This window comes from Athene noctua, chromosome 7, assembly GCF_965140245.1.
Source record: "Athene noctua chromosome 7, bAthNoc1.hap1.1, whole genome shotgun sequence".
NCBI lineage: Eukaryota > Metazoa > Chordata > Aves > Strigiformes > Strigidae > Athene > Athene noctua.
Genome location: NC_134043.1, coordinates 35,007,871 through 35,024,237, shown reverse-complemented (window position 1 = coordinate 35,024,237; position 16,367 = coordinate 35,007,871). Strand labels below are relative to the sequence as shown.

General features: G+C 36.7%; 1 protein-coding gene across 2 annotated transcripts in view; it reads left to right on the top strand.

The window, feature by feature from the left end:
• Nucleotides 1-16,367, top strand: part of COL5A2 (collagen type V alpha 2 chain) — a 113,293-nt gene that overhangs the window by 73,582 nt on the left and 23,344 nt on the right. For both annotated transcript variants that reach the window (XM_074910584.1, XM_074910585.1), the window contains exons 13-30: nt 2,056-2,109; nt 2,841-2,894; nt 3,071-3,115; nt 4,333-4,386; nt 5,206-5,250; nt 8,353-8,406; nt 10,025-10,123; nt 10,580-10,624; nt 10,726-10,824; nt 11,256-11,309; nt 12,375-12,482; nt 13,157-13,210; nt 13,926-14,024; nt 14,749-14,802; nt 15,260-15,358; nt 15,468-15,521; nt 15,620-15,673; nt 16,229-16,282. In XM_074910584.1, coding sequence (XP_074766685.1) covers nt 2,056-2,109; nt 2,841-2,894; nt 3,071-3,115; nt 4,333-4,386; nt 5,206-5,250; nt 8,353-8,406; nt 10,025-10,123; nt 10,580-10,624; nt 10,726-10,824; nt 11,256-11,309; nt 12,375-12,482; nt 13,157-13,210; nt 13,926-14,024; nt 14,749-14,802; nt 15,260-15,358; nt 15,468-15,521; nt 15,620-15,673; nt 16,229-16,282 — 1,179 coding nt within the window. The remainder of the gene's footprint in view (nt 1-2,055; nt 2,110-2,840; nt 2,895-3,070; nt 3,116-4,332; nt 4,387-5,205; nt 5,251-8,352; nt 8,407-10,024; nt 10,124-10,579; nt 10,625-10,725; nt 10,825-11,255; nt 11,310-12,374; nt 12,483-13,156; nt 13,211-13,925; nt 14,025-14,748; nt 14,803-15,259; nt 15,359-15,467; nt 15,522-15,619; nt 15,674-16,228; nt 16,283-16,367) is intronic.

Sequence of the window (16,367 nt, the reverse complement as noted above, 5' to 3'; positions counted from 1 at the left end):
GTACAAGTGGTACTCTGTTTCCTAGTATTTCACATGGTCATTTGCAATCATGTGCAGGAAGTGCTCAGAGGCTGTAAAATGATGTCAGGTTGGGGTGGCACTGTTTACCTTTATAACAGTCAGTCTGGAAGCATGGGAAGAGGGGATTGTATCATAGACATAACATTTATGTTTATCTATGTAAATGTGGTTAAAGGATTTCCAAATAATATGTACTTGTACTACAGAGGTTACTTGTCCTATTTTACTCTAGAAATAAAGGAAAGAAGGTATATCTGATGATAAAATGTCATCATTTTATCATCTTATATAATTTGGGCCCATATTAAGAGCTCTACCTTCATTAGTCAAGTTTTTGTGCCCGGAAGGGAGCTATACTGTGGTTGAAAACGGGACAGATAAATCCCAGAACTGAAGCCACCTGATACACATCATCTCTTAAGTTGCCTCCCTTTCTTTTTAAGGATCCAGTTCTTGCCTCGCGATTTTGTTAGGAACTGGAGATATGATCTCTTGGAGAGAGAAATTATTTTTTAACAAGGCAGTATGGTTTCCTAAGCTTTCCTCCTAAGTTTTATGAATAAAAGACAATGTTTTGTAAGCCGTTTGAAGCAAATATAGTCTGTGGAGTATCATTCTGTTCAGATCAAGCTGTTTTGCTCAATAAAATCATCTTTTAGAAGACTTTCTAATGAAGGTAAGAAGTACTAAACTGTACACACACACACAAATCTCATCGCACCATTGAATACCCTGATCATTTATCACAGAAGTGTGCCATGTTTTGATCAATATAGTCTGCTATGGAGATTCCCAATGGCTGTTTCACCTTGTATGTGATTTGTCTCCTTGTATGTGACTTATTGCATGTGTGCGCTTCATCGTTTGATTGACCTGATTGTATAAAATGATGTACATGTACCACTGAGCAGGGGCCAAATAAATAGTTTTTATGGGCTACATTCAGTCTAAACAAGCATAATTTGTACAGTTTCAAATTTACATGCAAGACCTCATATGACAACAGAGATCATCCTTCACTGAAAAAGTCACTGAGATTAATAATTTCAAGCCACCTAATATATTAATTTCAGAAATTACACACCTTCATAAATTTTCCTTTATGAGTGGACCAACTCTGGAGTAATTTCCCACTGCAATTTATGATCAAACATTATCCATATAATTGATGATGGGAATACCTTTCTTATGTTCCTTGATGCTAACAAGCAAACAGCTTGTCTGTATGTGAAGTTCTCCTCTCTAATGCTGAGATTTCAGATGCTCTTTTTTGCTCCTCTGAGTAACAGTGTTGCTTCATGATGCTGCATTTTCTATAATATATCTTCATGATTTTTTGCTATGCCGAAAGATATGTAGTGTTTTTGAGAACTTTGGTTCAGAGGTGATTATATGTTTAAACAGTTTGCTGAATTGTTATTATCTGAGAGTATGAAGGTGTTAATGTGATTTCCATTACAAATTCCTATGACCAGTGTTCTAACACGAGGCACCTAGCTCCCTTCCATTATTTAGTCTTTCCTGAAAGAGAAATTGGGAAACTTGTTAGGAAACTAAGTGCAAGGCAACTTTGATTTAATTGTTAAATGTTTTTTAATAGCAGTTGTTTATCGAGCTACTGACTAATGTGTTCTCAAAGAACGTGTGCAGTTTGCAGTTTGGTCTCTATGTTATTTTAAATGATAGCTCTGAGTTTTGATCTCTGTTTAATTAAGGTTTCTTCATATTAGGCTTCAAAACTTGATCGACCACTAGTCATTACTTCTATTTGAGGTTCGATCATACATGGATGTAAACAATAAATCTTTTAATATCAGTGAAAATGTACATAGTGGTGAGACTGTCTAGCTGCATAGCATGTTGTGCTGTATCATCTGTGACCTGCTGAAATACTATGCCTCAGTATTATGTCACCAAGGAGGAGGAGTCTTAGGAGTATTAGTATTAATCTTGCTACTTTCTTCCCTGATAGCATCATTATTTCTAGGTTTATCTGCAAAAATAAGGATTTTGTTTTTTCTTTTACCTACTTAGGGGCCTCGAGGCTTTCCTGGTGCTCCTGGTCTCCCAGGTCTCAAGGGTCACAGGGTAAGAAACAAGATTTTCCCTCTCCTTATAGTTGATGTTTCCAGGCAGTTTCAGTATAAAGATACTCCACTTCTTTTGTATTAGTGGTGAATTTGACTAAACTTTTAGTCCTGCCAATTGCAGCAGAATCATTGGCAGTTGAGAAAAAGAGGGCCTTGCAGAAAGTCAGTGGTATTCCCCTTTAAGCTGACCTCTGTATTATATTCTCCAGTGCTTTCTTCACTCTATTTTCAAATGATCTGGGAATCTGGAAGGAGCTTACATGAGCCCTGCCAAGCTTCAGGAGGCACAAACCTGACAGTTCTCTTGCTTTGTTGGCAAGCCTTGCATTAGGGTGGGGAACTTGAGAGGTGGATATGTTTGCAACATGGAGCAATTACAAATTACCAAGTTTTCTGGCCAGAATTTTACTTTGGGGAGGAATAAATAGGTTTCCTATGGCTCAGAGCCTTCTTCATGTTGTTTTAGGATTTTTTTTAAACATTCTTGTTTTAAAAAGGAAACCACATCCAAGGAAATGTACCTTGTACAAATGGTTTCCATTTAGGAAATGTTTAAAAACTTTATTCCATCTGTTTTTTTTCTTCTTTATTTTTTTCCTTTCTTGGTCTTGCCACCTCAGATCCATTCTTAACACTTTAGTATCAAGTTATTTTAACAATAATAGTAGGAATGTTCTATGTGTGTGCATATATAAACGTAATTTCTCCATATTTTTATAACTCTTACAGGGATTGAAAGGACTTGATGGTCCAAAAGGTGAAATTGGAGCAGCTGGAGCAAAGGTATTTTCATGGCCTAAAGAAATAAATGCTTAAGCATGTTTTTATAATGCCAAAATAATGAAAGATAGTAGATCTTATGAACACACCATTTCGGTTTAACATGAGGACAGGGATGAAACATGTAACTCCATTTTCTTCTAACACATTTCCTCTAATTGTGTTATTCCCATTTCTAGGGAGAATCCGGACCAACAGGTGCCATGGGTGCAACGGGTCCTCTAGTGAGTGTCATGTGCATTGGGTATTACAGAAATGGCTTTAAGATTGTAAAAGCTATTGCCAATAGGGATTTTAAGGTTTTGATTTCTTTACTTGATATGAAGCTGAACTTTCTTTTAATTAAGGCTTTGTTTTCTATTACACTAACAGTAGATTTGGTCCACTAAGGCTGTTATTCTTCACAATTCACCGACATAGACAATAACGATAAATCAGAAGGCTCAACAGAAACTTGAATGTAGGTTTTGTGATTGTTTAGCTACTCATGTAAGTGTTGGGTGACAAATTTACTTTTCTTTTAACATGTCGATGCTTCATATGGAGCGTTTTCAATATTAGAAAAACTGGATTCGGTTGCTGTGAGATAGAAATGGAATAATTTAGGTCAGAAATGCACTAGCTAAGAAAACCCTGTACAAAGGACTTTGGAGGTTATGGTGAGGATAAGCATGTGTAGCATGGAAATGAAAACGAGAATCTTTTTGTCAGAGTAGTTTTCATTCAGATGAGGTTTTGGACAACTGTATACTTGTGAGCAGTGTAACATGCCAAAAATCAACTCTCAGCAGTGCTTCTGGATGTAAAGCACCTTTCTGATATCAGATAATGACATCTCTCTGCAAAGCACTATCTTGTGTCATGCAGAATGTAATATCCCTGAAGTGGAACCTAGTTTGTGAATGAGTTGTAGTAAGTGAGATTGCATTGTTGACCTTGGTGAGTATATACAGAATTTATTGTAATGTGTTTAAAATTAGAAATACTGTTGGAACAGGAAAAGAAAAATTACAGTCTATTAAATTTCCACTGGGCAAGCCTGTGAGGCTGAAAGGATTTATGTAAGCTGCTACTTCTTTCCTGCTACAGGACAAGATATAAGCTACACCTGCAGGAGGTAAAAAAAAACCCCTTGGTTCTGGAACTCTGGTTCTCATCATCTGTCCTTATCATGCTTGTAGTCTCAGTGAACCTAGTCATGTTCATGTTAAAAGCAAATAAAGAAGAATGAGCAGAAAATCACTGAAGAGCAATACAGTGCAAAATTTATTTGAAGCAAAGGAAAAGTAAAAAGAAAAGAAAAATGAGAAAAAGAAAAAAAAGAGGGAGTAGCGTATGTTCTATTCACTGTGGGGGGAAAAGTCAAGTGAATTCTGTAACCCTTTTTATTACTCTGCCATGATGAGCTCCTAAATAATGCACTTTTTGTTCTCTCTTCAAGGGTCCTAGAGGAATGCCAGGAGAAAGAGGTCGAATTGGACCACAGGGTGCCCCTGTAAGTAGGATCTTCCTTCTCTCTCCTTGTAATTCTTCCCTTCTTTTACTTAAGTTTAAATCCCTGAGCCTGAAGTGTTTATTCATGTGACAGCTAGTCAGTTCTGTGGTGAGTTCTGCTGTAGCTTAGGAAAGTTAGGGCCTGAGCAGAATTTTGTGAGGTGAGACCTTTACTGTAATTTTTCAAAAGTCAAAACCAGTTTTAAATGGAGAATGCTCGCTGTGTGGTAATTTCTCACACCAGAACTTCCTATGAGGCCAGGTACCCTCACAACACTTTTTTTCAGTAAATGCAAAAATTTCTTCTTTGTTTCTGTGAGAGGCTCTTTTCTTCAAAAATTATGGAACTAGAAATAATATGTCTTGATTTTGTCTGGAAAATAGTTTAAAATTAAAATTTAGACATTTAATTTAAAGTAAGTCTTATAATAAATCTGTCTTCTTAATAATTATTTTGCTTTTCAGCAAAAAGAGGGATTAGCCTTGACATGAGATCATATTTGAGTAGAAATTAGTTGCTCGACGTCTAGTATCAAGTGTTGTTTTTCTGGCATTTCTCCCCATGACTTCATTTATGTTATGTGCTCCATACAATTACACTGTCAAAATATTGGCCTCTCTGAAAATAGAGAAATCAATTTACTTGAGGGGGAGCATAATTTCTTCCAGAAGTTTTCCATGCCAGTGTTTGGAGACAATATGGCATTTCTTTGATCACTTTAGTATATCTGTCTGTTATCACAAATGCTAATAACAAGTAATAAAGAAAAATTAGTTACAGTTCTTAGAAATATTCTGTCTTGTCCATTTTTGTATTTAGGGTGGACGTGGCCAGCATGGTATGCCTGGGAAGCCAGGACCAATGGTACGTTTGTTTCTTAATCACCTATTTTTTTCACCTTATGTTTGCCACTTGCCTTTTGACACTACCAGAAGAAGCACAAAAAGCTGTTGGCAGTTGCTGTTAACAGTAAGTGCACCTGGAAGTATCTGTAAGTGATTCCTAGTTCTACTCATCATAGCTTTAATGCTGTCCTCTGAGAAATCATGCTCTGCAGTTTGCTTCATCTAAAGGTTTTAATTTGCAGAGTAGGCCATAGCACTTCCCTGGAGGGGTGATGCTTTGCTGCTTTTATGAAGTGGGGTCCATATCGTAGGGAGATAAGATCTGCACTGCAATATAAACCAGTTTATACTTGCGTGTTATCTTCCTTTGCATATGAAGTTAACAAACGAGTTTGCACCTATTCTTAGCAAGAAGACTCTTAGAAGCACGCTCACTGATAGCAGAACTTGCTACCTGCAATTTGTCCATTACTAAATGTGTATAAGATGGCTTTTTAATTACGGACAGTCACACACTGAACAGAACCCTATGCATGAATGTCTGCCAAACTGAGAAAGCCTCGTATGCATGACTGTAGTACTTCTCACATGATTGCAACAGAGCTGAAGATGACTGTGGTGGTTTAAACTCTGGATGTTGGTGTACTGAAGGGTGGTGGTTTCAATCCTAGAATCTAGTCTCACAGCGCATTTGCAAAATGCCTTTGAGTCAATTTACATGAGCAAATGTCTTAGGAAACCAGTGGGATTATTCACATACATACACTTAATTCTTCTTTTGCAAACGAAAGCTTATGACGATTTTGTACTATTTGTGTGAGGCCAGCTTCCACCTTAAAAATGTGGCGTTCTTTTTTTGAAAGCATTAATTCTGTGATGTGGTCAACAATTTCTGCTTGTTGATGCAGCCAACATGAGCCTTTACCACTTTATGATATTCAACTTTTTTTAAAAAACAACAGAAAACCAACAAAATCCCAAGGCCTACCACACCAAAAAACCTCCTTCAAAACCGCAAACCACACCTGCCCACAATTAAAATTTCATAATGTGCATGCTCTTTGTTTAATAGTGATATGTCTTGAGAAACATTCATTTGCCTATGTCATCTTAATGAACAGACTGTTTTATTGCAAAGTTCATGAAGAAATAATGAACTATAATAGAAGCTCAAAAAAATGAGCATGTCTAAAAGATGCAAACCTCATTTGTTTAGTGCACCATGAAAGGAGTGTAACTTGTTAGAAGAAACTCTGAATCAAGAAATTTTTCAGTATTGAAAACAGATTAGGAAGCTTAAAAAAGGTGGGTCCTAAGCTATGAAATTCTAAATGGAGCTTGAAATTTTTATTTGGCATAATATATGAGCTCAGCTAAACTGGACATGATAATTGGTTGACTAATATTTTTGGTAAAATCCCATGTACTGTCACAGGGGAGATACCGGTACTTAATGCATCTGGTTTTCATTGGAGGAAGTGTTAATGAAATACATTGTTATTTGGGTCAGTGCAGTGTATACTGTAATTCTGGAATTCTTCCTGCAACAAGAGAGATTTGGCAGAAATATATTTGTGATCCAGTAAACTGGGACACAGGTTTTCAAAAATGTACTTAGACTGTTACATCAGTTCTGTAGAAATCTAGTGCAAGGTCATGGCAGAAATGTCTGTCATTAATGCTTAGTGGGACAGATTGTTCTTATTGTCAGCAGAGCTTTATTACATAGAACATTTTTTCACACTATGCATCATAGTTTACAAAAAAAAAAGAAAATCAGGCAAAGATAAAGAGGAATTATCTGGAAACAGTGTTGTAATGAATATTTATGACCACTGTGTGCCGCCATCCAGAGAGTTTATAATACAGTAGAAAGGTCTTCTGTTGAATGTCTTGTTCAGCACAAGAGGCATTATGAAAATGGAAACAGTTTACAAATATACTCTAAACCCCTTAATTGGAAGTCTTTCTGTTTAGCAAAACAAGGCCTGCATCATACCATACAGGTATATTCAAGTGTATACACTTGAAGCTTGCTTTCTTACTGAGTTTGGACAGTCAGCCATGTAATGCTGTCCCAGCTGTTGGGCATCCTTGCCCAAATTCCACATCCTCGCAGCTACGTGAGGCGCTCCTACACACTGCAGCGCAGTGTACCAAGAATTTGGCTCTAGAACCAGAAAGAGTGTAGCCATATCAATATTATGGTCTGCTCAAGCTGTCAGCCCTTCTTAGAAATAGCATTGACTGTCTCAAGATATAATGCTATTTGGGAAGAGCTACACTAGTTTTGGGAGCTGAAGATGTACCTCTGCACAGCGTTGTGTTTCATGGTGTGCCATAACCCAGCCTTTCCTCCACTTCCTTTTCCATAAACACCTGCCTGTCTGAACAAAAATCCAAGCAGTAAACTGTCTCTCCTGTACATCTTTGTCTATATAGCCTTGAAAATGTGATACAAAATCTGTGTTTGAAAGCTTGCAAATTAATTTGGCTGTGAATCTGGGAATCTCAATGGAGCAGAAGAGTAGGAAGCAGGGCATGTAGTTGCAGAGCCTTTAATTATACTTCACTTGTCATGCTGCTTACCTCAAATATCTTGTCTAGCAATCCAGTTGTTTCAGTGTGAATGTGGCTTGTATTTATCTTTTTTCTAGATTACTATTTTAGGCTTAAAAGATTTGAAACTCTCCTTTGCTACCTTCTGTAGGAGAAATTGTGATAGCTTAACAAGTATCTGATATTTTCCTTACCATACCACAGTAACATAGATATAAAAAGAGGATATATTTTTTAAAAAAAATTAAAATTGAAAAACAATTAACTATAGCAATTGTCAGTTGTGTACATTGCAATTTACGCCTTATAGCTGAATCAAGAGCTATTGCTTTGCTGGAGTCCGTAAATACGTGATTAAAATAAATACTGCACCACAATTCCATAGAATGTATGCGTATCAGTTAGAAAAACATTATTTATAGTTACTTTGATTTTGTCATGAACAAATGTTTTATGACTAAAAAATACACTTAATCCCAGAACCATATTTACCCAGTGATTAGATACTGATCTGTGTGATCTAAACTGCAGAATTACAGTTTTGTATGTCTGTCTTTTATAGGGCCCACTTGGCATAACTGGTTCTCCAGGGTTTCCAGGTGCTCCTGGTGTAAAGGTAAAAAATGAAATATGTCTAACAACACAGAATTAAAAAATGTGTAATAGACTACATAGAGTTCAGACTGGAATGTGTACAGGTCCCTGAGTTACTGTGAAATCAGTCAAGACCTTGAGACAGAAGATAGAAATCAGAAGTCAAATAAAGCAATTGCAATTCACCACAGTTAGGATACTCTCTTTGCTTTCACTTTTGCTTGAGCTAAGGGGTGGTTATAAGATGACTGTCATGCTGTGCCTCAGGAATCTTGTCTAGTATTCTCAAAGAGTAACAAGATGCATTATTACAAGCTAAGTTGCAAGGACTAGTCTAAGACTATGGATGGAAGCAGTACCTTCTAGTGCTGAAACTTCCAGTTTCAGCCAAGAACACTTCTTGAGATGACCTAGACTGCTAGGGAAAAGGCTTGAACCCCAACAGAGATGTACTGCAGTTCATCACAATAGAGCAAATGGCGATTACCCCCTTTATGGCTCTGTGTGATTGGGCTGAAATGAAAAACTTTCACTGGCTGCAGCACTGTCTTTGTGGGACTTCCCTGTCTTGTTTTTCAAGAAAGTGTTCAATTTATTTACGTTTTTTTCCTAGATTTGAGAATATGTCTGCAAAGATAGAAAAGACAACTCAAACAGCTTTCTTATACTTGCCCTCCACCCAGTTGCTCCTCTGTTCCTTTATACTCCTAAAACATGGTAGGAAAAAATTATACAAGAAGAAACTCTCAGTCGGGTAGCCAAGTTCAGCAAATGTTTTGTGTTGCTATGAAACTGGCAACATTCACAAAACATTTTTTTTAAAGTTTTAATAAGACTATTAGCATAATGTATACAATTAAATGATAGACCTTTTAGTGCATGTCAAAATATTTTGGTATGACTAAGCAATACTTAATACCTAAATAAATGTTTGGAGAAGCTGTCACATGATGAAAGAATGAAAGGTTTTGAAAGGGAGGAGCTACCTTCAAGTTTGATCATGAGGTGATGTAAAATTGGAATAGCTGTTTTGAACTCATAAAAGCTGAGCAGACTACACAATGAAGATGGGGATTTCAGTTACGAAGACATGATATTAAAAGCCATCAGTTCCAAAAGGCAAATTATATAATAATAAAATTAAAAGGAGATGCCAGGAGGAAATTTTTTATTGGAGCATCCAGTTCAACCTTACAGGGATTTTCTATTTCATGTAGTGCTGCAACAGTGAGTTAATCTGTACTGTGCAAAAAAACACCAGATGTGTTACCATTTCTAAATCTTAAGCTTTAGCTGTTAACAAAGTTAAAAAAAAAAAGGTTGTCAAATTACATACATACTGGGATTTTAGAGAGAGATGTCTATCTAAAATATCTGATCTGCTATGGGCCACTGTATATAGTGCAGCTTCTCTGTAGAAAGTTTCCTTGTCCTTGTATATGATGAAGTAAAATTTTTTTTGTACTTTTAAAGTTTACATTCACATAGAAGTAGTAGAAGCAGAATTAGGTAAGCAAAAGTATATTTTGAGGATAATAAACTATTTTGAAACCTGAACTCAACATTTCTCTTTAGTTACTTTGAAGTGTTACTTTTTAGAGCAAGATAATCTCCAGTTGTTTTCTCATGTGAAATCGTAGGGTGAAGCAGGTCCAACAGGTCCTCGTGGTCCTGAAGGTCCTCAAGGACAAAGAGGTGAAACAGGTCCACAGGGTCCAGCTGGATCACAAGGTCTTCCTGTAAGTACGTTGAATTTAGTTCCTCAGTGCTCAGCTTCTGCATGTTGCCTTTTTATAGGGGATTTTAATACCCCACTTGATAGGCACTGAGTTTTGCTCAAAATACTTCTTTACCGGAATAGGAAAGTTATCATTCATTTGTTCGGTGCTTATTTTACTGAAAACAACTTTTCATTATTTAATTAAAGGGACTTAGAAAACTGGAAGTTATACAGCCTGATAGAGTCTCAATCCTACAAGTATTTAAAGCTTAAGTTTAAACATAGGATCTTAAAGATTAAAAGTCACGTTAATTTGCACACTTTGTTAGTCATATTAGCATTTCCAAAAGTAGATTTTACGTTGCTGTGTTTATTTAATAGCCTTTGTTTTCTGGTCCTGTAAAGTGAATAAAATAACAATCATCATCTGCTTTTGTTATCGATACCTTCCTAATGATTGGTACGTTATTTTTAGGGTACTGAAGGGACAGATGGTTCCCCAGGTGCCAAGGGCCCAACTGTAAGTGATCATATCACCCATTGAAAAAATTGTGTAAGTGGATTTATTTTATTTCCTTATTATTTTTTCCTTACTGTGCTTGCTGTTATTTCTGTTTACAGGGATCTCCAGGCACTGGAGGCCCTCTTGGTTTATCAGGTCCACCCGGTTCCCCAGGACCACAAGGCAGTACTGGCCCACCTGGTATTCGAGGTCAACCGGTAAGGATGGCTTTGTCTCTGTGGAAATTAAGATGTCTAGCAAATGTATCATGCTGTGAAACAGTGATTAGAGTGAGGTTCCTTTAAATAAATTAATCACATACTAGTGAATATGCTGAGATTTGGATCTATGTGTCCAAAATACTGGTTTTGCTTTTTTAGAGGCCTAAGAAAGAAGCATGTCTATATAAACTTGGACAAACAGTAACAATTATTTTCTGAAATTGTCTCGTTTAAATTTTTGTCTTGATAATGTCATAATAAATAAGCACGCTAAAGGGAAAGACGAACAACTATAAGCATCCTCTTATATTAACTACCGCTGGTTACTACAATAGGGAATGTTTTTCTGGTTCATAGGATTATCCGGAATGGTCGAATTACTTATGCTGAGTTTTAACCTTATAGGTGTTATTAATGTTTGTTTTCAGGGAGACCCTGGTGTCCCAGGTTTCAAGGGAGAAGCAGGACCCAAAGGTGAACCTGTAAGTCTTCATATGCTTTGTAAGATGAATGGGAATCACAAAGGCTTGTATGAGTATTTTGAATAGATTCTTACAATTTTCAACACTCTTCTTGATTACAAGCATCGGATTACTTTTTGGTTTTGAGTAATTATTGTGGAAGACAAACCACAGTAAACCTGGCGAGACAGTACTAAGAATGAATGGTGAAGCAGGTCCTTTGATGCTATAAATCACCTACCCAGTATAGACCTTACAGGACTCAAGGACAGAGAAACCAATTAGTGCATCTACTGTAGCATGCATAATGAGTTTATTCTAATTTCTTCAGCTCATGAGAAAGAGATCCATATGCTTCTGAACATTTAAGAGCACACAGGTCTGTGTGCCAATCATAATTAAGAAGTCCTTTTAATCCTGAACTTACATTTAATACATTCTATATTTACGCAGTTGTGTATATATTAACTGTATCTTATTTATACATTAATATAAATATTTATACATGCATGGTATACATAGCTCTTTGGCCCACAGCTAATGTTTGTGACAGAGTATTTGAGAACATGGCTAATTCCATGCTGTAACCATGTGAATTTTGAAAGAAAAGTGATTCTGCAGCGTTCAAATCAGTTTGACTTGTCAACCAGTCTTTATTTTTTTCTTTCTCACTAGTTAAATGGTTACATAATAACTGACAAAACTATGCAGATGAAGTTACGGTTTCCTTACCATTGGCTGTCTTCTCCTTTCTTTGAGAACTTCTACGAGTCTCACTGAATTTTGAATCCTTTGCAGCTTTTGTATCTGATCAAACAGGTGATAATAAGAAGCACTGTACAGCTAAACTGCAGAATTACTTTATTCATAATACATTTCTTATTGAAATAATAGCTAATAAACACTGTAAAAGAGAAAAGCTGATGGTGAAAAGCTGCATTTTGTAACTGATTCAAAACCTAACTAGATTTTTTGTCCTTGATTTGGAAAAATGTTTTTAATGATTAGAAGACAGTCTGTTTCAATATACCTGAGAAGTGGTGAGCTTAACAGTTGTTTTTTTGGAAAACATTTTACTTTCACTAGGGTCCTCAAGGTCCCCAGGGTCCCATTGGCCCTGTAGGTGAAGAAGGGAAGAGAGGTCCTCGAGGTGATCCAGGTTCAGTAGGTCCACCAGGTCCTGTTGGAGAGAGGGTAAGCAGTCCGAGGGAATATGTCTTGAAAGATGCACTGCTAAACGAAGAAACATCTTAACCATGAATTTTCTTACAGCTTTGTTGGGGGTTTAGTCAAACATTATTTTCCTAACTCGTTAATTTGTGTCTATAACTTGGTTCTATTTCAGATTAGTGATTTTAGGATGCTGTCTTCTGTCATATATTCTTTTTGAAAATGATACCCTGAGAATCAGGATATAAAAATATGGCATGATGTTTTTTTGCATCCTGAATAGATCATACTTCTGCTTATTATTTTTGGGGAAATCTGTCATATTGTGCATTATTTTTACCCTGGATATTTTCATTTGTGGTTTCAGTGCACAGGATAGTATGGTAGCAGAAATGATGGAGATACGATGAACTAATCTGCAGATTTTTTACTTAACCCCTGTACAAATGGCCATCTTCTTTTCAATGAGACTGTTCACATAGGAGCTGTTCAGCATGGGTGAACGGAACATTGATTTTTTTACCACTACAAGTGGTTAAACACCCCCCACCCCCCCCCCCCCCCCCCCAAGTTTAAAGTATTGCAAAAAGTTGTAAGGAAAAAACCCATGAACCCCAAAACCATAAATCTAATACTTTATTTGCAAAAAATTATATAAAAATTGTGATGATAATCTTGTATCTATGGCCTTTTCCCAGGGTGCTCCTGGTAATCGTGGTTTTCCAGGTTCTGATGGCTTGCCTGGACCAAAGGTAAATGAAATTAAAGTGTCTGTCTTTTATGTGGGTAATTTTTAAAATTTACATACATACAGACATACAGAGAGAAAATGTTCCATTAAGAAGATGTGCTTCTTGGTACATCCTCAGAGTCATTGGAAGTAGGGTCAGAAGGAATTGACAAATGCCAAAATGGGCTCTGAATGTTTTGAGACTACATTTTTTTTGGTGAAAAGTCACTTTCAGTTCCTGTGATGTTCAGGTTTCCTTGCTTGTCACTTAATGCTCCCTCATGCTCAAAGGTGAATAGATAAGAGATGTTGACCTGTTTCTACTGCTATATCATTTTATGTATTACTCTATAGTAGGTAACTATTTGAAGAATTGCCTTTTCTTTGTGCGTGGCATAGTTTTTCTAGACTTCTCCCTTCGGCTTTCCTAAGTGCTATAACACTTCCAGGGAAGTGACTCACATCTGTATTTGTCTAGTGTTTCTATAAATTCTTAGCTTTTTGGTAAAAATACAGGAAAATTCTAAAATCCTTATATAAATTTATGGAAGAGACACTTTTTAAGTAATAATTTGGGGGGACAAAGTAGTAATAATGAAAGTATTAAAGATTTGGAACTCTGTTTGCAAAAACTAAGTCCTTAATACAAGATACCTGTTTTATTTAACCTTCTCTTACTGTTGCTGTTTTCTTAGTGTTCCTACCTGTTAATTACTAGTCAACTGGTTTCTTTCTAGGGTGCCCAAGGGGAGCGTGGTCCAGCAGGTTCTTCTGGTCCTAAAGGAGGTCAGGGAGATCCTGGGCGTCCTGGTGAACCTGGCCTCCCGGGTGCAAGGGTAAGGAGCTAATAGCAGTACACTATAAACCATGACATTATTTTCAGAAGGCAGCAATGAACTTTGCAGAATTAAGAAGCTATTATACAAGGGCAGACTTGTTTCAGTGGGGCTACTTAAAGGGTGAAGGCCAAAATGCCTGTCATTTTTCCTGCTGGTGTTGGGAAGCACAGGTTCCACTTGTCTTCAAAAAAGGAGAAATAGTTCTGCTTGAGAGTGGCTAATGCAACTGAAGGAAGTGTGCTTGTAAAGCACACAGTTGCCACAGATAACATGAATTGAAGGCCAGACCTTCATTAAGTTGGTGATTGATAACTTATGTAGTTGAGTGGTGCATGTCATCTAGAGATTTTTGTCAGGAAGAATATTTTGGGAGAATTTGCAATATTACAAAAGGAGAGAAGGGGAATAGCAAGTATAAGATGCGATTTAGGTCACTGTATAATGTTCGCAGAAATAAGGATGAGCCCGTGAGAAGCTCAAGAGGTGTAAAAGTACGAAAAGAAAGACTAGAAAAAGAGAAGATCAAAGGCAGTGGGGGATGAAGATGTAAAGTGAAGATGAGGATGAGGACCTTTGATACAGGGAAGATACTCTTGTGTAAAGAATGTCTTAGTGTTTGCACCATGGTAGTGACTGAGTGTACCTTTTGGATTTATTTACATTTCTCTATTGTTCTAGGACTATATGCACAACTTAACACCAATATTACTCCCACTTTTAGGGTTTGACAGGAAATCCAGGTGTTCAAGGACCAGAAGGAAAACTTGGCCCCTTGGTAAGCAACACAAAAATTAGTTCTTTCAGGGAGGAAACAGTAATTCAAAGGTCCCAACTCACTGAAATTACTTTTATTAACTCGAGTTTTCTTGATTTGTGAAGATTCATCTTCTAAGTGTTCAGTTTAGATTCCCTACTCCAAATTAATGCAGATAATGTTCCTTTAGTTTTGTTTGTGTAGCAGTGTCTGTTGTTTAGCAGCTGCTGTAATGTTTTTAAATATCTTTTTTAAATGTCTCTCTAAAGAAACAATAAAGTATTTTCACATAATGGCTTAATGATGGTAATTATGTTGTATTTGATTAAATCCAGCAGTATGGATTTAAATCCATAGAGCTATATCTGCTTTAAAGACATTTTGACTAGTAACTGTGGGCACCAGACCAGATTAATGTTATTTTTTTATATATACAACCATTTTCCAGTTTAATGAGGAAAATTCTTTTTCTCTTTAGGGTGCTCCTGGAGAAGATGGACGTCCAGGTCCAGCAGGTTCAATAGGAATCAGAGGCCAGCCCGGCAGCATGGGCCTTCCTGGGCCAAAGGGTAGTAGTGTGAGTATGGAAACTGATACCCAAGATCTACTTAACTTTAAACATTTGCATGTATTTAAATGGATGAAAGCAGTATCTAAATATAGTAATTTTTATTTCTGCGAATTAGGGCGATCCTGGAAAACCCGGAGAAGCAGGCAATGCAGGTGTCCCAGGGCAGAGAGTGAGTGTGACTGTTATTTGCAGTGATTACAGAAAATGATGCTTTTCTGCTATATATGTTCACTATATAAGACTTCTTCCTATGTCATTTTAATTTAGGGAGCCCCTGGTAAAGATGGAGAAGTTGGTCCTTCTGGTCCTGTTGGTCCACCAGTAAGTCAACTTTTACCACTCTGCCTGCCCATCGCTCCATCCATTCATTCCTCTTTCTGCTTCTGTTCTTATCTGTCTTCATGCCAGTTGTCGATTCCAAAAAAAAATAAAAATCCCAAGAACATTTAAAGAAAAAAATTCCTAGAAAAATGGGAAGCTTTGTATTGAAAAATATATACATTACTAAGCTAATTCCTTTTACTGACCTTTACAAAAAACAGTGAAGTGAGCAAAATTTTCCCACAGTCCATCTTCCTAGCTTCCTTGGTTTCAGTGGAACTATGTGAACTCAATGATCTTAAAGGTCTTTTCCAACCTAAGTGATTTTATGATTCTTTGAGTATTTTCCTGTCAGCACAGAATTTTGGGGAGGGGGATCTTAAAGAAATAAGATACATCTTATTACATCTTTAGATAGGGTATATCTTGGCCTGCAGTAAGTAAAAATAAATAATAAACAAATACATAATTGAAAATACACATATTCAGAAGAAGAAAAATTGTGGAGCCTGTCTATTTTTCTCTACTGTATACTTAGTACTTTCTTTTGTGTAGGGTCTGGCAGGAGAAAGAGGAGAACAAGGCCCTCCAGGTCCTACAGGGTTTCAGGTATGTGCATTCATTTTTTTAAAGAAAAAAATAAATAGCCCTGTCTTTATCAACTTAAATTGGAGAAATTCAACCAAATTAACAA